We start from the raw sequence: 25,761 nt of genomic DNA on the forward strand, positions 1-25,761 counted from the left end.
CAGCGCGGGGCATGCTTGGCGCGGGGCGCGCTCCTCTTGTTCGTCCCGAGACGCAGCAGCTGCGGAGGGAGCCGGAGGGGCAGAGTCCGTCCCCGGGGCAAGAGTTTGGCTGCAGAAACGCCTCGGTGGGAAAGTAGGGGGGAAAAGAAAGAAAGAAAGAAAGAAAGCCCCAAGCTCGCTGGTGCTGGTGCCTCTTGTTTCGAAGTGTTCAAAGAGAGAAGTGCCGAAAGGACAGAAGCGCTCCAAGTTCCCTGTTCTGTTACCCTGCTTTCCATTTCTTCGCTTTTCATTTGGCTCTTCAATAAGAGTTCCTGGATTTACTGCCTAACAGGGGTGAGGAAAACAGAGAATAGATCTTGGGAAGGATTCCTGAGCTCCCGTTTTGTTTTGTTTCCCTCCCCATTTTTTTTTTTTAATCTTAAGATGTGTATCTATTTCCCGCCCCTTCTTCTCCTCACATCCCCACTTTCCCCGGATTGATGCATCTCAGAACTGGGAGTTGCAGAACCAGGAAGGAAGACTGCTGAGCTCGGCTCAAAGCGCGCACCTTCGGGGTGGGGTGTGAACTACGTTTGCGCGCAGCTCTGGAGTCCACGGAAGAGAAGACCCAGAAAGGCGCTCGAGGCGGGGGCGTCGGCGGGGGTGGGGTGTTGCTCGGGCAGGCAGGCGAAGCGCCCGCCCGTGGCACTAGCTGTTCTTTGCTATTCGTCGACAGGATGGATCCTGCAAGCAACAGTGTCTGACACTCTTGGCCAACAGTAGGTAATCTATCGCGCGCTCTCCGCCTCTTGCATGGCTTGCTGCGCCTCCCGAAGGCAATCTTGCTGAAGGAGACTCCTCCTGCCCCGTAGTCAAACAGCCTCAACTGCTTTTGTCATTATATTTTGTTTGAAAGAGAGAGACTAAATTGCACAAGCTAGTGGACTTGCAGTTGTTGCTTTGGAACGATTAGAAAGGATTGGAACTTTGTCTGGCTTAGTTTGAATTTCACAATCCGCCCCTTTGTTGTTGTTGTGTTTGAAAGGTCGGGATGAAATGTGGAATAGAAACTCACTTTCTAGAGATGGAAGTGGTGCTTTCTTCCTTCCCCCTCTCTTTTTCTTTCTTTTTCTTTCCTCTTTCTTTCTTTCTTTCTTTCTTTCCCCAAGGGATATATCGCTGTAATGACTCAGTGAATTAAGGACATTCTTCTCTAATGAGAAGCATGTGCCCTCCAAATGAAGCTAGGAGTGGAAAGCACATCCAGCTCAGGTATCCCTTAAACAGTGTAGCTCTCAGGCACATCACCTTCAGCTGCCCTGAGAAGGGCTGGGGAAATAATCAGCCTGCCTTCCTTCACCACCTACTCGTTCTCCCGCCTCCAGGAGGAAACCTGAGGCCACCTTGGGGGATAAATCCTTGGACTTGATCCCACCACAGCCCCTGCCCAGACAAAAGGCACATGCAGGATGGAGTGTCATGTCATGAAATCATCTGCAGAGGGATCGACACAAGACGGTCCTTTGCCCATCCAGAAGTTAAGCTCTCTCTGACTTCACCCTGTCTGGTCGCCCAGATTCAATGTGTCTTCCTCTTCATCATCAGCACTGTGTTTATATATAGCCCTTTAGAGTATTCAGAGCCTTCCTAGCACCTCATACATTATCTCAATAATCCTGCTTTCTTGACCCTTAAGGTCTCTGCCTAGGTAATAACTCTAAACAATCCCTAGGGGGCGGTGGGAAACAGTATGAATGCTGAGATGGAAGGGGGCAAGCAGGATTTCAAAGCAATTTCAAAGCAGTAATTTCCCGTCCTGTCTTACGTTTCCTCTTTTTCTCACCCTTTCCCCCAACTTCTCTGTTCTAGAGAGCAAGGAAGATGATTGGAGTTGCAGAATGTCCCCTGCAGATGCAGGGATGCTTCTAATAATCCAATTCAAGCACATCACCCACCAGTTTGTACCACTTTGCCAAAGTTTTCTACCCTCAGGGGCACACATCTAGGGCAGTGTTTACATGTGGCCCTCAGAGGGGTGGCTGTCAGTGTGGCCCTCAAGCTGAAAATGGAGGGTCGCCCCAATTTAAGCCAAGAACTCTTTATCCCTGTCACATGTTAGTGCCTTTGCACATCACCATCACTTATAGGCCACTTTTCAATAGGAGAGCTTTGGTAATTAGATCCAAGTATTATATTCATTCTGTTACTTTGGTACCCTTGGAATTGCTTGTTCATTGCTTCACTGGTTTTATAGAGTTACAGGCTTGGAAGAGATCAAAAGTCATCTAGTTCAAACCACTTTCCCTCTCCACAGAGCCTACCTCCACAGAGCTTAAATTAATATTTCAGTTATTTCCTTTATTACAGTTGCATCCCATGCTTCTGCTGATGAGCTCAGAGTAATGTATATAGATCACCAGCTTGCAAGGGCGATTGGGGGGTCCAACATGATGAGGGTGACATCACATGTGATGCAACATCCTGATGTAACACATGTGACGTCGGGAGGAGCTGGGAGCAGAGCCAAATGTGGCTGCTATGAGGCTTCAGTGGCCAGTCACTCCACCTCCTCCTGGCTCCACCACCGACAGAAGGCTGCTTCCAACCTCCTTCTCTTCCATGGCAGGAGGAGGAAGAGTTTGCCACTGGAGCTGTGCCACACTCAGCTCATCACTGGGCAGCCCTGATCCCCTCCCAAAAGATATTAGGGGGGACAAAACAGCTCAGCCCCCAGGAGCCGGCATCCCTGAGCCTCTGAGTTACAGTGACTTGCCCACTAATTAATCTTTATAGGTTGGAGGCAAGTGTACAGTCGTACCTTGGATCCCGAATGCCATGGAACTCAGACTTTTCGGCTTCCGAACACCACAAACATAGAAGTGTTTGTTCCGGTTTGCAAACGTTCTTTTGGAACCTGAATGTCCAGCGGGGATTCCACAGTTTCTGATTGGCTGCAAGAGCTTCCTGCAGCCAATCAGAAGCTGCAATTTGGTTTTTGAATGTTTTGGAAGTCAAACGGACTTCCAGAATGGATTCCATTCGACTTCCAAGGTACGAATTTAAAGCTTTCTAACTAGAACGGTGGTTATTCACTGTTGATTGTATTTTACTACTTGTTTGTGCCCTTCTAACCACAACACCCCCTCTGATGTAGACTGGATCTCTGCTTGTGTCATAATGCGGTCTGCTGCTCTTCAACCCACGACCTCTCTTTACACATCCTCTGTTTTTTGCTCTCCTGTGCACCAAGCCCAGATTCCTAGACTTGACTCTATCTAGCATGCTACTTGGCTTCCTTCTACTGGTCACCACTTTTCAAAGTCATCATCAGGTTGGCTAGAAACAAAGGGGAAACGGGCTCCTGTAACTCTTAAAACGGAGCTTTCCAAATTTTTCATGTTGGTGACACATTTTTTGGACATGCCTCATTTCGCTATACAGTTATCCAGCTTTACTATCAAACCAGAGGCTAAGCTAACCCCTTTCCAGCCCTGGGAGGAGTGTGGGGAGTATTTGCGTGACATACCTACACACTGTAGCCGACACACTAACATGTCACGGCACACATTATGGAAATCTCTGCTCTAAATGCTACATAAGCTTGCAGATTTTGGCAGGGGCTCCTTTTCTTACTCATGTAACATAATAGCATGACATGCTGCCTTTGCTGAAATTCCTTCTTCTGTATGAGGGTTAAGCACCCTAGCAGTCACCAACCACCAAACTGCTAATAAAACAAGGTCCTTGGCCCTTTCAATGCTGTTTATATCCATTACAAGCTAGAGAAATTTAGGAGAAGTGTTTTTTCCTGTCAAGCACACTGCAGGTACAGGACAGGACACAGTGCCGGTACATTCTTTCTCCCCTGTCATTATTAAAAAGTGCAAATTCACCTTCAATCTTACTAGAAACTCAATAGCAGTCTCACTGGTCACTCGCGTCGATGAAGCAGGTTTTGCTGTGCTTCCTTTGAGTAGCAGATTCCCATAGCAAATGATACCAAGTGCTGCTGTTTATTGTGGACCTGGTAGTGCTCATGAATGCATGTTTTGTGCAACGTTCACTTGGCATTGTCCTCCTCAAATTCCACCCTACATTTATTTTTCCATTTAAATCAGATTTTCCACAGAAAACTCAATGAAATTAAAAAAAAACACAAACTAAACAAAAAAACCACTAAACTGGTAAATTCACATTAAATGGGGTGGGGAAGCTGAGATGGTTTTTTGATGAGGACCCTGCAAAGTCTTTCATGCATGAGCATCACCAAATCCTCAATAAACTGCTGTATGGAAGTGTCCTGTCATTTGGCTCATTTGAAGCATTTACATGTCCATTATTGGCTTTGACCCAGCTTCCAGTGGACTATTCATATCCATCATCAAGGTATGTTTAGGAGGCACAGTGTTGTCTCTGCTAACCCTACACCTAACATGCACATCCCCTCCTGCTCAGTCCCCAACCTTGTCCTGTTGAGCCGACTGAATGAGACTTGAACTAGAGTTTGCTTGAAAGCGAGTAGAAACCTCTGTGTGATTGGGCACCCTGCTTCATCAGGATCCCTGATAGCTCAAGCAAATATGAGTAAAAGAAACACCTTCAGACCTCTCCTGCTCAACAAAGGGAAGGATCAGGGAATGAGCAGGTGCATCAGAACTCACCTGGACATTGGGGCCAGGCATTGTGTGTGCATCCCTCACCACCACTACTACCAGACCCCAACTTGAGCATATGTGTCCCTCCATGCCAATCTCTGCCATCAGAGACTGGAGTACCACTCTTCCGGCATGGAGCTCCCCATTCCGATTCCCAAATATGCAGTCAGAAGAAAGTACCACCTGTGGGATCCTCACCTGCAGAAAGTCCCCAAATGAGGGGAAGGAGTGAACTGGCTTCACTGCTGTCACTCATCAGCATTGAGCCTGATCACTGTGCAAGCTCCAGGTTGGCACAGCAATTCCACCTTCCACCCTGACTGGTGAAAGCAACAGGGGTGCAGAGATGATGATGTCCCTGCTGCCCACCTGGGATTTGGATTGTTCTGTCCACCGGTAATTGTGATTTGGAATGTTTGAATAAGTTGCTTCTTTTATTTATCACACATCTTTTCGAGGAAAAGACATAGATAAGCAGCATATTACAAAGAATATTAAGAGAAAGCACCAATTGAGAAACAGAAATACCTATATGTAGTCCCGGTGTAATTCACACAGAGCTCTCTGGTTAAATGAGTAGTTGATATCCTGCTACAATTGCTGCTCTTCATATATAGCTTCTCCATCATTCATAATTTAAATGTTCATTTTTGTGTAATAAGAACTTGCGAACTTTAAAAAGCCATTATTTCTAGTCAGTACGTGTTTGCCATTGTGCCAAATGTAGGAAGCAAAGGAACCTGCCTAATACCAAGTCAGACTATTGGTCCATCTAGCTTAGTCGTGTCTGTACTGTTTGGCAGCTGCTCTTCACGGGTTCAGACAGGAGTCTGAAGATTCCAGGGACTGAACCTGGGATATTTTTGCATACAAAGCATGTGCTCTGCCACAGAGCTACAGTTTTTCCCTAGGGTCTTCCATCTGTTGGGGTGGAAGGCATTGTGACGGCATAATGCATTTTCCATTGTTATGGATCTTCTTATTTAAAAGGAAGAAAGAAACCTTGCGGTACATCATTTTCCACTTAGAGGCCTGAGCCCAGGATTTTGAGTAGGAAGTCATCTTTTGATGTTGTAACTTCTGTCTGACTCTAAGCAGGAATTATATGAATAGAAGTAGATGTTTATTAGTCCTCTAAAGAAAAGAAAATATGTAAAATATTGATATGCATTAAAGAAACACTGTGTTAAGTACAAAGTTCTTTGACGTGCCATGGAGTTATTTTTTAAAGAAGGGGCAATTATTGTGTTAACCTGACCACAGACATTTGAGAAGCCCCTTCAGCCTCTTGAACCGCTGCTTTAGAGTCATAATGGCTTGCATATGATGCTGATAGGAAAGGAATGACAGCCTTATTGCTTGCAGATCTAAGAACTTCAGAGTATACACAAAGAAATAGCTTTGTAGAGGCTAATGGCTCAATCCCATGAGCCATTTTTCTGAGGAAGCAGCTTGTAGGGATCAGGAATGAGAATTCCAGCATGGATGTGAGACTGTAACTCGCCAGTTGCTCCAGAGCTTCAAACAAGCTTATGGCAAAGCCGCTCTTGTGCTACTCCTTGACTCACACACAGCCATGTAAGGATGTCTGTTGACGGAAAACAAACCAGGTCATGGATGGCATAGCAGAATCAAGGGAAGGGCAAACAGGAAGGGAACAAGTAAACAGAAACAGGCAAGAGTCATGGAGAATTAGATCAAAATGGCCTGGGGTGAGCTTACATCCGAAGAGCGGGTGGGGCTAAGTTGTGAATAGGAGGAATTTGAGAGGCACATAGGGGGTTGAGCTCTGATTTAACTCAGATTGGCTCAGAGTAAGCAAAGCCGTTGGCTTATTGTTTGAGGAAATAGGTCAGATTATTCTAAGGAAGTTCAAGGAGAATGGGGAAGATCCCCTTCCTTGCTTGACATGTCATCGGTCTTTTTCATACTTTGCACCAGCCACGGGTAGTATTAGGAGTTACCCATCCATACAGCCATGCTTCAGCTGCAGCAGAGCAAGTAAATGCTTGCAGTACTTTATCTAAACCTCATTCATTGGCTCTAAATGTTTAAGATCTGCCTTTTGGTTATTTAATGGGTGTGAACTTGTGTTAAGTCTTAAGTATATGGGTGTGTTCTGCTCCCACTTGTTACTTCCTTTGTGTATGTTAATGAGAAGAGTGCTTGTGGGTGGTTTCTTCCACGTTGGGGTCAATTTGGTAGCAGTGTTTTAAGTGTGATGGATCTGGGTTCTTCCTTAGCCGCCTTCACATGTTACTCCATGAAGGGATTCCACACACTTAAGGAAGTAGTGAGGTCATCAAACTGGCCACATGCAATGCAGAGTATCTAAATAGTCATGTTTGACATCTATTTAAAAATTAAACTAGTTCTCTCTCTTTTGAATTAAACAGGTATAGTGAGATGAATAAATTGGTGAAGATGCTAAAGCAAACATATTTGGGGGCACTATCCGTGGTGCTGATTCTCTCTCTCGGGCTTCCGGAAACTACACTTGCATGTCCTCATCCATGCGCCTGTTATGTTCCCACTGAAGTTCACTGCACATTTCGGTCCTTAGTAGCTGTGCCAACGAGAATCTCTAAACATGTGGAACGAATCAATTTGGGGTTTGTATTGCAATTTTACTGCGGCATTTTACATTCTTTGAGAGTTCATCCCACTAGTTTGAAGCATTGTGCATCACATGAGCTGCAATGTGATACCATTACTGTACAGATTAAAAGCCTTCCATAAAGAGGAGCATTTATGGGAATTGATCTAAAACTACTGTGATCTACCTACATTTATATTTAACATTTTTGCGAGACCCAGATAAATCCTACTGATTTGTCTACAGTATATGACCAACACAATGAGCCAATGGTGAATGTGCATTAGCATTTGCTGTCTTGCTACAAACCTTTCTCCTGCCCACATCATGATCACTTCATTTTCAGAAGGCAGATAACAATTGTTGTAGCACTAATAATCACTTCTTATCCTTTTTGGAAAATAGATCTCCAGTTTCAGTTGAACTTGCTTTCTTGCTCACTTCTTATGTGCCAACCCTACGAGTCTTGTTTCTTATAAGCTCTTAAACAAAGACCTTACCCAGCTAATTTTATATTTACCACACCTGTCTTGGTCATGGACTATTTGATAAGCTGTACTCTCTCTGTGTCCATGTCCCAGCAATTTCCTTCCCTTGCTTTGCTCCAGAATTTCCTACTTCCTCTAGACTCTAGAGCATCTGCTCTTACTACCACCATTGCTATTGCTTTCATCCTTTCTTCTGCCTCTGTTTACCTGGGTTGTGACTCTCCTCCTGCCTACATTGGGGTTCTCCCCAAATCAATTGCTAAATGTGTGCACAGACCACTTAGACAAGCAGCATCCCATTTTGCCTACAAGACTCAAAATATACAGAAATAATTGCTGTACTACTGTCTCTGATGCTGCTTCCCTAAATGATGCCATATTGTAATGGTAGCCTACAAAAACCAAGAGAATAACCACAACCCTCCACAGTGGCTGCTGTGTAGCATTCAAGAAGAGGAGCCATAGAAGTCATGAGAGCATTTTCATGTTTCTCTTCATTAGTTGTTCTGCTGTGCTACTGTGATTGGGACAGAGGTTAAAAGATGGCCTTCTAATAATGAACCATGGCTTTCTTTATTTTATATGCTCCCTTCAGTAGCTGAGACAACTGCAGTGAAACTTTAGTAAAATGCAAATGTACTGAGAGTTAATTGATTGGCCTGTCAAAGGGCAAGCGATTAATCAACTAAGCATTTTTTAATCAGTTTGCAGCCTGAGTTTCTAGATTCACAGTTTTGCAATTTCAAAACCACATATTTATCTTAACAGTTAAATACCTAATTACATGCTATATGTGCAAATCTAGCAGTTTAGCTAGTAGCTGTACTTTTCTGGTTCCAGAAACTGCTTGGCAGGCATCCATGTTTAAATGTCCTCTGCACAAAACGTTATTCATTTATTGTTACATGTTCTGTTGGCATCCTTGCACGCCTACTGGTTGCCAGTCTCCATATCATCATAGGTTGGATCCCTGCCACTGACTAATATATCCAGCACATGGAGAACACTGTCCAGAAAAGCCTTTTCCAATTAATTGATAATTCCATTAATTTAAGCTGCAACTGAAGAGTGTGTGTGTGTGTGTGTGTGTGTGTGTGTAGTCAAAGAAGCATTGACTTTTAACACATGAAACACCAGGTCTTGTTAAAATGCTTCATTAACTTTGTCAGGTTAAGTGTATGATTTATGAATAACCCAAAGGTGCCTAAAAATGTCTGGTTTACTTAATGCAAAATGATGATTCAACACTTAAAAGTGGTTCTCCCCACCCCCCCTCCAGGTTTAACAGCATACAGGCAATATCTGGAAACTCGTTTGCAGGCCTTGCAAAACTGGAACTGCTCATGCTTCATGGGAATGACATCCAAAACATACCTAACGGAGCCTTAAAAGATCTGACATCACTACAGGTTGAGTCAAAATGTTTCTTCTTAAAATAACAAGTTTCAGTCTATTAGCTGTGTTCCCACAAAGCCCAGATGTGCATACATGGGGAAGGAGTAGAGCATCTGTGTTGCATGCAGAAGACCCATGGGTTCAATCTGTGACATCTTCACACAGGGCTGGGGGTGTCCATTGGCTGAAACCCTAGAGAGCTGCTGACTGGCAATACTGAGCTGGGTTAACTGATGGTCCAAAGGAAGCTTTGTATGCTTCTATGGAATTAGTATAAACAATGACTGCCTGGTCGTTGGTGGCATTGGAGAAAGCTATATAAGATACATGATCAGAGGCTCCTGCATACACCCACAAATACCCACCCACCCACATCTTTAGTCTGTATTATTGAACCATGTTTGTTAGTGGGTACACACATACATACACACAAATACAGTAGCACACAGTAGAGCAGTCACTTTCATTCCTCACGTATGTAGGAGTTCCTGAATCAGACTTACAGTTCTGTGGCTCTAATCCACATAAGGTCAATCATACTGTATGTACATCCTACTGAAATCCATTTTGCTGTGTCTTAAGTTAATCCTGCTTATTTTGAAGGGACTGAAGTGTGGCTACATTTGTCTAGTCTGGGCCACTATATTCTCCTGTATTGCTTTATGTGTGCCTATTCTGCAGTGCCATGTTACTACTAAAAAGTATTAACCTATTCATTTTACCTGGCCATTTAGGTATTCAAAATAAGCTACAACAAGCTGCAGGTTATAACTGGTCAAACCCTCCAAGGGCTTTCCAGCCTTATGAGATTGCACATGGACCACAACCGAATTGAATTCATCCACCCAAATGCTTTTAATGGATTAACTTCCCTCAGACTTCTCCATTTGGAAGGAAACTTGCTCCAACAGCTTCACCCCAACACGTTTTCTACATTTTTGGTCCTTGATTATTTCAGGCTGTCGACAATAAAGCACCTCTACTTGTCTGAAAATGCCATTAGAACACTGCCTATGGGCATTTTTCAAAAAATGCCACTCCTAGAGAATGTTTATCTTCATGGGAACCCCTGGTCTTGTGATTGCAGGTTGAAGTGGTTCCTTGAATGGAATCAGAAGTTTGCAGGTAAGGGAAGATCATAGTTGTTGTTTTACTACATTAGAAATAGACTCCGGCAGAAATTATCACAGAAATATTGCCTTCCTTTGTTGGCCTATACTCAGGGGCTGGGTTATTTATTTATTTATTTATTTATTTATAAACCTTAAAAACTGCCTTTCCATAATTCATAAGAACATAAGAAGACCCTGCAATTTCATGCCAATGGCACACATAGTCTAGGACCTGACCAGCCAACCAAACCAATGGAAAGTGTTAAAAATATATAAGTGAATACACCTGAACTGGTCCTGAGATATTTCTCCAAGCCAATTGGGCACTATTTGAATAGCAAAGTACACTATAAGGGCCCAACTACACATTATGCTAAATACATAGCATGCCGTTCTGTCTTCCCTTCTGTGGGTCCCAGTTCTGCTGGTATCCCTCCCCTCCCCAGATGCAGTCTAGACAAACCACATAGTTACAAGGCTTAGGGGGGGAAAGTGCCAAAATTGAAGACACAGCTGCAGGCTACATACTGGGCCTTAAAGGCATGGTTTGGGTGTGGGGAGGCTGATTCTTTCATGTATTTCTGATGTTGTAGAGCAGTTAGCTCAACAGAACCAACTTAATTGGGGAACTTTCCATTCTAAAGAAAAGGGTATTTTCTATCTCTTCTCTTTGGGACAATGATAGCAGTCAGGCATACACATGTTTCAGAATGTGGTGGCCCAGTTCAGAAATGGCAGAGGGACTGTACCATTTCAGGTGCTCAGGGAGTTCAACCCTCCTCGGAGCAGCCATATCTCTACCTGTCCCATACCATATATTACATATGATGTCAGATGTGGGGAAAGTGGCCACAGCATGAGAAAAATGGCATCTTGGATCAAATGGAGGTGCCTGGTAGGCCAAGTCTGACCCATAAACTGGAGGCTCCCTATTCCTCATTTAAATGTTTTAAATAACATGTATCAAGCTCCCAAAGCTGCAGAATTAATGCTTGTGAAACCAATAGCTATTGCTGTTGGGCCGAATTTCTGGAAGACAGTAGTATGATAGGGCAGAAGGATATGAATAGTCAGAAGGAAAGTTCTTGCATTTCTTATTCCATATGATGATACCTTCAGTTAGAATTCTGTTCCTAGTTCTAGCCTCTAAACCAAGGCATCTGGGGGGGGGGATATCAATAGGCTGTACAGGCTGTACAATTGATAGAGTGTTGTGTAGGCAAAACTTTCAGATAAAATATTTCTCTGTCAAAATTCCATCTGACATTTAGATTATTATTATTTTTTGTCTTCCAGCTGTTGTAAAGTGTAAAAAAGACAAAGCCTATGAAGAAGGCCAGCTTTGCCCTAAATGCACCTTCCCTAAGCAATTCCAGAAACAAGACATTCAAAATGTGAAAAATGTTTCCTGCACAAAGCCTATCATACAGTCTCCACTGAAACAGAGCACTGGCCTCGAGGAGGTGGAGGAGGTAGAGGAAGATGATGTCTCTGAGCTTCCCAGGGAAGAATTTCAGCTGTCTCCATGGAACATTACTCTGAACCTGACAGATGAGCATGGCAACATAGTGAATCTGAAGTGTGAAATCAAGAAGCCAACAAACACCACCCAAATTCAGTGGAGCCAGAACTCGCCTCAAGAAATTGAAATCAATGCAACCATTTCCTTGGATCTGGAATGCCCCATGAACCGAGAAAACTATGAAAAATTGTGGAAGCTTATTGCTTATTATAGTGAAGTGCCTGTCAAGTTAGAAAGGGAGCATGTGCTCAGCCATGAACCCAAATTAAGCTATCATTACAAGCAAGGTTCTGATTATGATGCTCTTTACTACACAGGTGTCAAAGGGAGAATCCTTGCTGAGCCTTCCTGGGTGATGCAGCCACTGATACATATCCAACTGAACAGGCGCCAGAGCACAGGGAATAAAGTAGTGCTCTCTTTTTCTACCCAAATTTCTCAAACACTTCAGATTCAAGAAAACAGACAGCAGAGAAGCAGCTGGGTTATGATAGAGCAAGACCAGCACACAAAGGCAGCTCAGAGTGTAGTGGAAGGTTCGGATGCTCAGCTAAGTTGCAATGTGAAAGCATCAGAAAGTCCCTCCATCGTGTGGATGCTTCCAGATGGAACTAAACTAAAAGCTCCATTCAGAATGGAAGACAGCAGGTTTTCTGTCCTCAGCAGCGGTCAGTTAGTCATCAAATCTGTGGCCTATGCTGATTCTGGTGTGTACCACTGTGTTGCTCAAGTGAGGAGTGATGCAGACACAATGGCCTACAGACTTCTGGTACAACCCACAGTCATCCAGCCAGCTGACTCTGAGACGATGAAAATTGAAAAAAATGTAGGGGATTCCATACTTCTGCCCTGCAGTGCAGTGGCTGTACCAGAAGCGCACATAAGCTGGGTACTCCCAAGCAGCCATGTCCTTCATGATTTATCAAACTCATCCAACCAGTACCTGTTAGACAATGGCACCCTCTTAATTCCACGCAGCCATGTCAGTGACAGTGGGTACTACAGGTGTGTGGCTATAAACCAGCAAGGATCAGATCAATTTGCTGTTAAAGTCACAGTAAATAAAATGGTCTCTGACAGATCCTCAAAAAGGGTGAAACTAAAAAAACGCCTTGGTTCAAGAACCTCTGTAAAAGCAAAGGGGCGGGTCATAGAAGATGATGAGGGATCAGGTGCTGAAGAAGCTGATGATACTCGGAGCAAAAAATTCCACCTGAAGGACCGTGAAGTGCCCCTTAAAGAAAAGAATGACAATGTTCCTCAGGTTCAGGTTAAGAAGAACAAAAAAGGAAGGCACAAAATGAAATTATGGAAAGGCATGGACAGGACTGAAGAGATCAATGTTGCAGAGGGCCGTAGGGTATTTGAATCCCGAAGGAGAATAAATATGGCCAACAAACAAATTAATCCACAGCACTGGGCCAACATTTTGGCAAAAGTCCGTGGGAAAAATTTCCCTAGAACAACAATGGTACCAGGCACTTCCTTCAGGACTACAACAGAGACGCCGTCCATGCACCAAACCACCAACGCTCCTCCCATTATCAGCCCTCCACCAAACACTGCTGTGGAAGTCAATGGAGAGGAGTCTTCTGCAGATTCATTGCAGCTGGGTGAGGGAGAAATGTTCTCAGTCACAATTCTTCCCATTGTCAACGCTCAGAATAATAACCAAGACCACACACCGTCTACACCAATGAGTACTGAGTCTTCCATAGCAAGTGGATTGTCAAACAGGGGAGAAACACCTACTGGAGGAGATGCTCTGATTTCTCCAACTGTACAGACACAGGTGTGGGATCATAGTGATTTGAGGAAAGATGATCCATCAGGGGCACGAAAAGGCATAGATAGCTTCACCCAAGACCCTTCAAATGAAGAAGTAACAAGCAGCTTGCCTTATCCATTATCATCTGTGGAACTATCACCTAAAGCACCTGTCCCTGCAAAAACTGAAGGTTCAGGAACAAATTTACAGCAGAAAAGTATGAATAAGCTACATCATGCTGTAAAACATCCCACACATTCTCAAACTGAAAATTATATTAATTCAATAGCCTCTACTACTATTTTTGCTTCTGTAGCTACAGAGAGTGGTAGTATAGAGCACCAGCAAGGAAGAATTTCTTCTGACCTTTTCAGGGGTTCTGAAGGTATAATACTTGAAAAAACAGATGCTCAAAACCCCAAAGCCACTTTTATTGTAGAAAGTACCACTGCTCCACTTAACAAGAAAACCCAAACAGTGACTGCTGCTGCCAGTAACAAATTGACCACAGTTACCATGATTACAAGCAAAACAACTACCTCTAACTCACAGGTCATCCATCATCCCAGAAGACGACCATATGGGAGAAGGAGATTAAGGCCAAATAGGTTCAGAAGACCAAAACTTATCCCTCCTACTGTCTTCACCATAGAAGAGACACCTTTTATTAGAAAAATATCTAAATCAGAAGCTGCTACCCAAAGTTTGCAGGGTTCCATTTTTAAAGGTCATCATAAATCTGATGCTGAAACACAACATGGAAATGAATATAAGCCTCCTGAAGTAAGTTCTCCACTAGCTACAAGTACTGCTGCCTTAAGGAAGTCTACTGGGGCCCAAGACACAGAAGAAGCTTCATTTCTTCATCTTTCTACTTTGCCACCTGAAATACCTGTAACTCTTTCCAATGCTGCCAAGGACTGGAAAAGTCACATGGTGACAACACCAACACCAGATTCTCTAACTACAGCCCCTGGTAGACAACCACATTTGTCTCACAGCTCAGGACATATGCTTACAACATCTGCAGGCAATGAATTCATCAAAGTCTTGGAAGGTGTTTCAGCAAATAACCGAGTTAGAAACACTCATACAACAAGCATTTCAGTATCTATAGAAAGTATCACTAGACCAGTGTCACTTTCTGAGCTTAGTTTCTCAAAGATCCCAGAATTCAAAGAAGAAGCTTTTCTTACTGGCTCATCAGCTTCAAGGAATGAAGTTGACTTAAGGGTAGCTCAGTCAAGACCTTCCCAGGTACAGCGTTTAAGTACTGCTGATGGCATGGGGGAACGCTTTAAGGATCCTCCAACTGTAGATGAACAGGAGAAATTTTCAGACTATCTAAAGATAAGTACAGTGGCAACATCTCCTCAAAGAGAAATACTGACTTCATCTCACCATGGTACATTGGGTGATCACATTTTCACACCTGCAAAAACTAAACAAGTGATCAGTCTTTGGCATAATAAAACACTTATACCACCATCTTCAAGGCACACAAAGGAAAGTATTACTCAGTTACATGATCAGACTAATGCTTATAGAACTGAAAAAAACTATCCCCCAGTATTACCCATTCCATCTGCACCATTAGCCACTACTCTTCCTCCATCAAAGCCAAGCACTCTTAATTTGTCTACAAAAGAAAATTACACATCTGGTCAAGTAGCAGTTCCAGACATCAAAAGATTCAGTCTCAGCCCACGACAGAATGAACTTTTCACTTCCCATTCAAACTACAACAGAATAACCTCACAACAAAAGCAACCGAAAGAACCATATGGTGGTAGGAGATACAATACACTGAATCCAAATATTCCCAACCAGCCAATTGGAATTATACCCATTTTTAATCAGGCACCTGCTTTTGCACCTCCAAAACAGATCCCTGCAAGAGGGACCATGAGGCCTCCATATCTCATTGCACCAGGTCTGTATCACCATTTTGTAACTCACCAGGCCCCCCTTCACTATACCAATAAGCCAGAAATTACAGCTTACGCAGCACATACCACACAGGACAAAAGAACCTCTTCTGCTCATACAGAGACCTTTCCCACCACAACTGTTGCTCCATTATACAGACCTAAGTTGCAGACCCCCAGCAGATTTGGCAACCAGGGAGAAAACAGACTCAACAGTCACTCCAGAGTTTTTGCCAATAACTACCTTCCTGACACCAGAGACAAGCCTGGAAGAACAATAAATCAAGCTGTACCCTACCTCCCCAATTCCAGAATACCATTCCTGTTGAACAGAACTAGGGTATTCCAACAATTGGGAGTAAACTCTAAACCTATAGTGCCTAATCCGCTTTACCCAGTTAGCACAACAGAGAAGAAATTTGTCTCTCCAACCAGGGTGATCACACAAAGCACTCCTCTAAGGGCTGCTGCTACCCCAGTGCCTCCTGTGCCCCTTGATACTACACTGCCATCTGAGAGTACTACTCCTAGTATTAAGCCACAAGGGACTTCCACACTGCAGTCCTCCAGAAACATCCACTACAATAATCCGAATGTGCTATTTGTGCCTAAAATTGGAGGAGTGAAGGCACTTAATTCCAGCATAATCCAGCCTTCAACACATTTCAAGATACAAGGAGAGAGGCCTAAGATTATAACAAAAGGATCTAACAGTCTATCCATCCTTGCTGAATCAGATGCTGTTATCCCATGTGATGCCACGGGAGAACCCAAGCCTCTCCTTTCTTGGACAAAAGTATCCACCGGTAAGATATTTAAACTAGTTAGATTTACTCAGAATACTTTTCTTTCTTAAAAAAAACAACAACCCTGATGTTTTTCTTCTTCCCCTGCCCTTAGAAAAGGCACGTTTATAGAATTTTCTTTAAATATTATGAACTGTTGTTTAACTTTTTTGAGGCTGCTACTTTTCCCCCCTAAAAATGTGTTTAGGGCTACTCTCATTTTCCTACTCATATTGAAATACTGCCCCTCATTGAGGCCAAACTTAGATTCACAAAATGTTTAGGGGTCTGTGTATCCCTGTGTTCCCCCCAGAAAAAAGCACTGCTGCTACTACCCTTTCTCTTGGAATGATGCTAGAACCAGAGAATTGTGGAGGATGCAAAATGGTGACCAGGCTGCACAGTAGTTACTGCTGCCGCCACTTGTTATAGAAACAAAAAGAAATAAATAAGGAACATAAAAGTTGCCCTACTCCCACCCCTAATGGTGAGTCCTGCCCCTGAGAAACTGGTGAAGAATTTATCTTCCCCTCTGGAGAAATTCAGTCCCCACACCCCCAAACCCCCAGTTTCTCTGCCCTTAAATAGAGCAGATAATTTTTAGAGGCCATTTTCCCACAGCTTGTATTAAAGCATTCAATTTTGATCCAGTCACAATAAGGCAGAGGCCACCAACCATTTTTAATTTTGAGAGCTGGGGGTGCCACTCACAATATGATTGTCATGAGGGTGTGGCAGAACACAAAATGAGCAAAGGTACATGGTGAAAAGTACAACCGTGGGGAAAAAGACGTATCCTATTGAATATCAGCCTAGAAGATTAGACGGAAACAGGAAAAGTGCATTAATGGGGAGAGGGGCGTTAGTTATTCAGGATCCCAGGGATTCCAAACAACTCACTTATCCACTGCTGTTTTGATGTCAGTCATTGGCTAAAAAACATTGACAGGAAGAAGAAGCCAGGCTTGCTCATCTCAGAGAAATCACATAGAAGAGTACCTGCATATTTTGCTTCTTACCTTTCTTTGTAGGAGGGCTAGAGACTTACTTTTTAAATGCAAATTCAGAGTTTGGGGCTGCTGCCCACAGGTTGGCAACCTCTTCAGTAAGGCATTCTCTATATCCCCCCCCCAATGAACAGTATGTTTTATGTACAATAAACATACATTTTCATTCCCTTTAGGAACCTATTTGGAGGGTACAGTGTCCATTTCCCCATTAATTTAGGTGTGCGCTGATTCGTTTTTTTACCTAATAATAGGGTTTGATGGTACCTGTTTTGGCACAACTGTTGCACCCATCCGGTTATACCCTCTGTGTGTCTGGCTGCCCATTCTCATCTGCACTGTGATGAATGTCTGTTGGTAGTGCCAGAAAATTCTTATGATGCAAATAAGGACATAAAACTGCATCTGGGACCATTGGGTGTTCTGACATGACTGACTAGATTGGATCTTCATACCTCTGCTTCTTATAAGGTCCTACCAGAGTACTATTGTGCAGCAAAAAAGGAATAAAGTGATGTGTCTTGGCCTTTTCTAATTTATTTAAATTAGAAATTTATTTATTTAAATTTTATCAAATATACAAGATATAATACTAATGCATAATAAAATAATAATAATCTTGAATATTGTAGTTTACTACAGTTTCTATGTTCCTTTTCAGAAAAAAAGGTATCCCCAAAAATGCTTTTCTTCTTTTTCCTTCCTGCTTTTCCTTTCAGGAGCTGTCATGACAGCCAATACAAGGATACAACGATTTGAAGTCTTGAAAAATGGTACGTTCCTCGTTCGCAATGTTCAGCTTCAGGACCGTGGACAGTATTTGTGCACTGCTCAGAACCTGCATGGTGTTGATAAAATGATAGTCTCGATGACCGTCTTAGCTCAGCAGCCCAAAATGCTGGGTTCCCGCTTCAGAGATGTGACTGTTTATTTTGGAGAAAAAGTGATCATGGAGTGCCAAGCCAATGGTATTCCAAGTCCCCATATTTCTTGGATTTTTCCTGACAGGAAAATATTACAAACTGTGAGCACTACAGAGGGAAGAGTGATGCTGTATGAAAACCGAACCTTGTCCCTCAAGGACACTAACTTCTCAGATCGTGGAGTATATAAGTGTATAGCCAGCAACGCTGCAGGAACTGACAGTCTTGCCGTGAGGCTTCACATCGCTGCCTTGCCACCTATTATCCAGCAGGAGAAACAGGAAAACATTACCCTCAGCGTAGGGCAGAACATTAACATTCACTGTAGTGCCAAAGCAGCTCCTCTGCCTGGCATCCGCTGGGTGCTTTTTGATGGAACCCAGATCCGCACTTCCCAGTTTGTACGCGGCAATCTGTTTGTTTTTCCAAATGGAACTCTTTACATACGTAATGTCTCTCCCAAAGACAGTGGGAGCTACGAATGCATTGCAGCCAACATGGTTGGGGCTGCCAGGAGAACCGTATGGTTGCATGTCAGAAAGCAGTCCACAAATGCCAAGATTACTGGGAGCTCTCCTCAGAGAACAGATGTGACCTATGGCAGCACCCTGAGACTGGACTGCAGCGCCTCTGGGGACCCCTGGCCACGGATACTCTGGAGGCTGCCTTCAAAAAGGATGGTGGATTCTCTACAAAGGTAAAAAAAATAAAATGACCATCGATATATGTATCTAATTGTTGTCTTTGATTAGTTTAAATATAACAACTCTTCAAATTAGCACTATAGCTATAGTCATTTCAATGTTACTTCCTTTAGGCTGCAATCCTATACACATTTACATGGGAATAGCTCTCTCTGGGCTACTTCTGAGTAGAGTGCAGTTTAGCACATATTTATATTGCACATGGTTTCAGAATGTAAACCACCAGCAATAGTGTTATACCTTTCACAGCATTTCAATTCTCTTGCATGCATAGAACCCTAAAATAGTAGAGTTGCATGGGACCCTGAGAGCCATCTAGTCCAATCCTCTACAATGCAGGAATCTCAACTAAAGCATCCATAACAGTTGGCACTGTAATGACATGTTGGACTTAAGTGCTTGATCATACACCATGGCCACTCAGAAACAAATTGCACCGAGTTCAATAACACTTTCTATGAAGGATGTCTAGGATTCCAACATAAGACCATTTGTTTAGAATACCTGTTTTATAAAGAATCCTAAGGCGGTGCTGTGGTCTAAACCACAGAGCCTAAGGCTTGTCGATTGGAAGGTCGGCGGTTTGAATCCCTGCGAACCATTGTTCAGTCCCAGCTCCTGCCCACCTAGCAGTTTGAAAGCACGTAAAGTGCAAGTAGATAAATAGGTACCGCTCCGGTGGGAAGGTAAATGGCGTTTCCATGTGCTGCTCTGGTTCACCAGAAGTGGCTTAGTCATGCTGGCCACAGGACCCAGAAGCTGTCTGCGGACAAATGCCGGCTCCCTTGGCCTATAGAGCGAGATGAGCGCGCAACCCCAGAGTTGTCCGCAACTGGATCTAGGTCAGGGGTACCTTTAACTTTAAGGTTCCTTGCAGTCTTATCAGAGTTTCCTCAATGGGAAAGTATCCCTTAAAGGCAGGTGGCCCCCACTGTCAATCTTCCCTTGCCTTGCAAAGGAGCGGTAGGGTGTTTGCTGTGTTCTCGGGTACACTCTTCTTGTTTATGCATATCAGCAGTGAAATTCAAAGTGCCACACTATGCAGCTAGATTATGCTTTTGAATGTCTTGCAGTTCACATCATGCAGGATTCTGTAGTAGGCAAAGCACTGTGGAAAAGGTACCTTAAGGCAGAAATTTTCATTTAGACCAATATAGGTCACAAAGAAATTCCTCTGGATATGGATGGGTTAAATTAAGATAGAATGCCTTGAAATAGTTCTAATGAAGAGGGTAGTGAAGCTAAAATTGGCCTGCATAGCTGTCCACATTATTTGTCCAACTTTCCTCCATCTGGGAAAAAAAAAAAAGGCTGTAGTGTATCCAGAGTGAAGCATTCTTCAGTGCATTGGCTTGAGGAGAGATAATTGTGTGGTGAACTCCTCACATAAACCAGCAGGGCTTAAATGTATTTCATTTTGACCGGATTGCGGCCATGTTTGCTAGAACAGCAATATGAGATTTGATTTCACTGTTCATGCTTGTGTACATCTAGCAAAATTCAGCGTTGATATTTATATTAAACATAAATACAATCATTTATGTTTTCCAAGAGGTTCAGGTATGGAGAAATGCTTGGGCTTGATTTATATTTATACTAATGCTACTTCACATTGGTTTGCGATTGCAATGTTGTTTTAAAATACATAGATGTGTGTGTATATTTTTCACACTGACCCTGCCTTACAAAAAGTTATGTAAAAACTGTTAGCCTTAAGAGAAGGGCATTAAGCATTTATGACTGTAAGGTAATTTGTTCAGGAATGTGAGTTTTATAAAGGACGTTTATTCACCCATCATATAAAATGCATTAATTATACCTGAGGTCATGGAACTATAGTAGGATGAGTATGGCAAACTTTAACATTCAAAAGTGTAGAACTCTTGAGGCTCCTGGTTTTTTAGATGGATTCTATAGGACTTTTCTATAAACGTACTGTGGAATTAGATATTACAGAAGACATGGGATCATCCCCCTATTTCTCCCCCATTCCCTGTAACATGTAAGGAAGTCACAATAGGTCATCATACTGCGAATTCCCCCAACTTGTGCTCTACATCATGGGCTGCCACTCTCACTAGTGAGAGTGAAGAATGTCACAGTATGATTGTATCACACCATGCACCGAATCTTATTAGTCTTTCCTAACAGTAGATAACAAGGTATAGGGGTCTCATTTTTTATTTTGTTTTTTGCAGCAGCAGCCCTAGACCTTCCATAACATCTTCTTCCACTTTTAGGCTCCTTGGTAGCAGGAATGAAAAAGATCCCTTAGTTTAAGATAGTTTTGAGAGTGGTTTGCATCTGATTGGCAGTGCTGGTTTTAACATTTGAAGTGGAGCATGCATGGGATTTAGATACACCACACAAGTTTTCCTTTGAACTCTGCCTGAAGCTCCTTTGTTCAGTGAATGCAGAAAGGACTACACACAGTAATCGCTGAAGTAACTCAAAGAGAAAAGAATTGGTCATAGCTAGAAAGACTAGGTATTCCTGCAAAGCAGCATCCCAGGCAAACGTCTTATTTTTAGTGTCACTGGATGTTTATAACCATTTAAAATAGATTGATCATACATTTTACTGTTGCAGAGAGGATAAATGCCCTTATGCATTAAGTAGTTAGGCTTTATAAACTTTTTAGATTGCTCCATGTAAATATTTTGTATCGTGTTAGTGAGACCCAAACAACCATTATCTTCTGCTACCAGAGGCCCCATGGTAACTATTTGGGAATTGGCAGCACAATCCTATGCATGTCTACTCAGCAGTAAGCCCCATTAAGTTCTGTGTTGTTGACTTCCAGGTAAATGTGCATAGGACTGCATTCTGAAGGTGGGCACTCATATGTACAATATAATAGGTAATATATCTATATAATATCTATATAATAGCTAATAAATTCTCTGGTCTGTTTCATACCAAAGCAATGTGGCTCTCTATGGAATAAGTGTATGTATATCTTGCCATATGGAGTATATTGTCAATATCCTGTTCACTTTATAAACATATGTATCCATGCATATAAGCTTACATGGGATTTATCTGTGGTGTGTATATATACAGGAGATTCCCCCACCTCCTTTGTATTTCCATGTCTAAATGCAGCATAGAATACTGTAAATAAAATCTGGATCTTCAGAAGAAGCATAATGATGTAAAAACATCCTTCCAGTTGCAGGGTGGAATTGTTTGATTGCAAATGAAGATAATTGTTCTTGTTTGTTTTCTGGCTCAAAATATGATGGTTTATGAACATAAACTTAAAACACATGTTTTGTTTTCTTTCTTTTTTCTAAATTAGTTTGGACAGCAGAATCAAGGTATTTGGCAACGGAACTTTGGTTGTTCATTCCATCACTGAAAGGGATGCAGGGGACTATCTGTGTGTGGCCCGCAACAAGATTGGAGATGATTACGTGGTTCTTAAAGTGAATGTGATGATGAAACCTGCCAAAATCGAACACAAGAATGAGAATAATCGCAAGGTGATGTATGGAGGGGACCTGAAAGTTGACTGTGTAGCTACAGGTCTGCCTAACCCTGAGATCTCCTGGGGCCTTCCAGATGGCAGCATGATCAATACCCTCATGCTAGCAGATGACAGTGGGAGCCGAACAAAGAGATATGTCGTATTCAACAATGGGACACTGTACTTCAATGACGTAGGGCTGAGAGAAGAGGGGGACTACACCTGCTACGCCGAAAACCAGATTGGTAAAGATGAGATGAAAGTGCGGGTCAAAGTAGTGGCCGAACCTGCTACAATTAGGAATAAAACCTACTTGGTTCTCAACATCCCATATGGAGATGTGGTATCTGTAGGATGTGAAGCAAAAGGAGAGCCCACACCCAAAGTGATGTGGTTGTCTCCAAGCAACAGACCTATCCCACTTTTGTCAGATAAATATCAGGTGTACAGGGATGGAACGCTTCTCATACAGAAGGCCCAAAGATCTGACAGTGGCAACTACACATGTGTAGCCCGGAATACCGCTGGGGAAGACCGAAAAGTTGTCTGGCTCCATGTCAATGTTCAACCTCCAAAAATAAATGGGCACCCCAGTGCCATCACCTCGGTGAGAGAAATGGCCCTGAGAGACAGCCGGAAGCTCATTGACTGTAAAGCTGAAGGCATCCCAACTCCACGGGTCATGTGGGCTTTCCCAGAAGGAGTGATCCTGCCTGCTCCCTATTATGGGAACAGAATTACTGTGCACCGCAATGGCACACTAGACATCCGAGGAGTGAGACAGACAGATTCAGTGCAGTTGGTGTGCATTGGCAGGAATGAAGGAGGAGAGGGCAGGCTGATTGTGCAGCTGCAGGTCATGGACCACATAGAAAAGCCAGCCTTTCGGGATCCAGTCACTGAAAGGATCACTGCGGCAGCAGGACACAGTATCAATCTGAACTGCTCAGTGTATGGGACTCCTCAACCTAGCACAGCCTGGATCCTTCCCAATGGCACCGAGCTGCAGAAGAGCAGCCATTTGCACCGATTCTACCACAAGAAGGATGGAATATTACACATCAGTGCCTTGTCTGCAGCAGATGCTGGGACTTACCGCTGCACAGCCAGGAACCCAGGTGGTTATGCAGAAAGGGTGGTCTTCCTCAAAGTGGGGTTGAAACCAGAAATCAGCAATCAGTATAACAACTTAGTGAGCATCATCAATGGGGAGACCCTGCAGCTTCACTGCATCACCCAGCCCAGCCAGCAAGCTCGCATAACCTGGACTCTACCCAATGGGATGGTGTTAGATGGTCCCCAGGCTGTTGGGCGATTTTCCCTGTTAGAGAATGGCTCTCTCACAGTGCGTGAAGCATCCGTGTTTGACAGAGGTACTTACCTGTGCAAGGTCACGACCGAGTATGGCTCTTCCCTTATGAATGTCCCAGTGATTGTGATAGCCTACCCACCCCGGATCACAAGCGAACCGGCTCCCATCATTTACGCAAGGCCAGGCAATACAGTGAAGCTGAACTGCATGGCCATTGGGATCCCTAAAGCAGAAATAACGTGGGATCTCCCAGACAAATCACATCTGACAACGGGAGCTCAATCCCGTCTGTATGGAAACAAATTCCTTCACCCTCAGGGCTCATTAATCATCCAGCAGGCTACACAAAAGGATGCAGGCTTCTATAAATGCACTGCTAAAAATATACTAGGCAGTGATTCAAAAGCAACCTACATACACATATTCTAAAGTTTTTTAAAAATGCCTTTGAATACACAAAAATATCTAAAGTCCCTGCCAAGTGAGCACAGCTAGGAAAATACAGTTGCTAAATGAAAACAGTTGTACTGAGAGAAGAACAGGGTTGTGCCAGAAATGGTGGATCACAGCTTTACCCTACATGAAATTCCAAAATACTATTCAGACAGGTAGCAGATATGAGAAGCCGTCTACACGCTCTCTGTGATGTAAGAGGGCTTCTTGCCACCTGTCTTGAAATCTGAGACTAGACCTTGGGGGCTGCAGATTTAATAGCCCACAATCTTTCATCTCAATGTGGTGAACTTTAAGCATTTTTCAGTTTTTCATTTGATTTAGAGGAGTGTGCTTTAATCCTGCCATATACCTATCTAGGGTATATTGTGCAATTCAGCCAAAGTTAAGTACTTTCAGGACTCATTGATTTCAGTGGAAGAGTTAGCCACTGTGATCAGTGGAACCTAATAAGTGGTTGGATTGTGTAGCACAACCTTAAAGTCAGGAATGGGGAACCCCACTGTTGGACTCAACATTGCTCATTGGCCCCAGCCAACACAGTCGGAAATGATGAGAGGTGTAACTCAAGAACATCTAGGGGGCCACAGAGCAGGTGGGCAACCTGTAACCCTCCACATGTTGCTGGAGTGTAACTCCCATCATCCCTGACCACTGAATCCCCCTGTTAAGTTCTTCTCTCCTGGATAACTTCTAAGAACACTTACCCTATTGTGAGTTTCCTACTGGTATTGGGGAAGAGGAGAATACTTGATCCAGGAATGCTATTCACAGAAGCAGTCTTGTAGGGCATGTAACAAGTAATTCTGTCCTAAGTATAGCATTAGCTTGACAAATTAATATTTTCAAACTTTGTGCTATCTAAAAACTCCAGTGGCAGGAATGGGAAACCTCTGGCCCGTCAATCGTTGGACTCCAACTCCCATCAGCCCTGGGCAGCATGGCCAATAGTCAGGTTAATGGGAGTTGTAGTCCAGCAACACCTAAAGGGCCACATGTTCCCTTTCCATGCCCCATGGCTTTATTTTGAGGGAGAAAATAGGAACATAAATGTGCATCTTTTGTAAGAAAGCTCAAACTGAGAGAAACATGTTGCTAATTCTCCTTACCCCAATCAATTTTGGTTCTGCCTATGATATAAAGTACTATGACCACTGATAGTGCAAATCTGTTCCTTTATGCAACATGCACCTTAAAGCGTACCAAAGTAGTATTAAATATAACAAAAGAGCTGATGCAAGAGAAGTTATTTCATTATTATTTTTGTTGGACACAAAATTATTTCCATAATCCCCTGCAATACTTTTGACATAGCCAAGCCTTTATAGAATATGATTACTAACTTACTCTCTAACCATTCTTCTATCAGCTCTCTGGGATCAACTCTTCACTTAGCAACAACCCTGATTTTTTTCCATCACAGTACAGCAATAATTACTGTAACAATGCAAATGCCTCACAGCAAGGGAATCCCTAGCTGACTTCAGTCCTTCTGTATTTTGTATGGTGTTTGTTTCGGACTATGAGACTGGAAGAATACAGTGACCTGTGTCTCAGTGTATAAATTATTGGTCTTTACAAGACTCTGATACTTCTACTGTGTTTTATATAAATATTAAGATCAGTATACTGTATGTTTTATAATAAAAAAATATTTTCCACAAA

General features: G+C 43.0%; 1 protein-coding gene across 4 annotated transcripts; it reads left to right on the plus strand.

The window, feature by feature from the left end:
* On the plus strand, nt 1–25,761 carry MXRA5 (matrix remodeling associated 5). 4 transcript variants are annotated; one of them, XM_081003819.1, is made up of 7 exons: nt 1–333; nt 7,031–7,246; nt 8,998–9,127; nt 9,848–10,238; nt 11,522–16,249; nt 17,955–18,855; nt 22,164–25,761. In XM_081003819.1, exons 2-7 carry the CDS (start codon nt 7,041–7,043, stop codon nt 24,070–24,072), a joined length of 8,265 nt encoding a protein of 2,754 aa, XP_080859945.1. In that variant the 5' UTR covers nt 1–333; nt 7,031–7,040; the 3' UTR covers nt 24,073–25,761. The 4 variants fall into 4 exon arrangements, with proteins under 4 accessions (XP_080859945.1, XP_080859944.1, XP_080859943.1 ...); XM_081003818.1 differs by lacking the exon at nt 1–333 and adding an exon at nt 633–762; XM_081003817.1 differs by lacking the exon at nt 1–333 and adding an exon at nt 663–758.

The sequence above is a fragment of the Podarcis pityusensis genome, assembly GCF_964106645.2.
Source record: "Podarcis pityusensis genome assembly, chromosome: 4".
Classification (NCBI taxonomy): Eukaryota; Metazoa; Chordata; class Lepidosauria; order Squamata; family Lacertidae; genus Podarcis; species Podarcis pityusensis.

Coding starts and splice junctions, on each gene's coding strand:
- MXRA5 (XM_081003816.1), top strand. CDS start 3,008: ATGGATTCCATTCGACTTCCAAG. Junction 16,250..17,954: donor TTGGACAAAAGTATCCACCG/GTAAGATATTTA, acceptor TTTTCCTTTCAG/GAGCTGTCATGACAGCCAAT. Junction 18,856..22,163: donor ATGGTGGATTCTCTACAAAG/GTAAAAAAAATA, acceptor TTTCTAAATTAG/TTTGGACAGCAGAATCAAGG.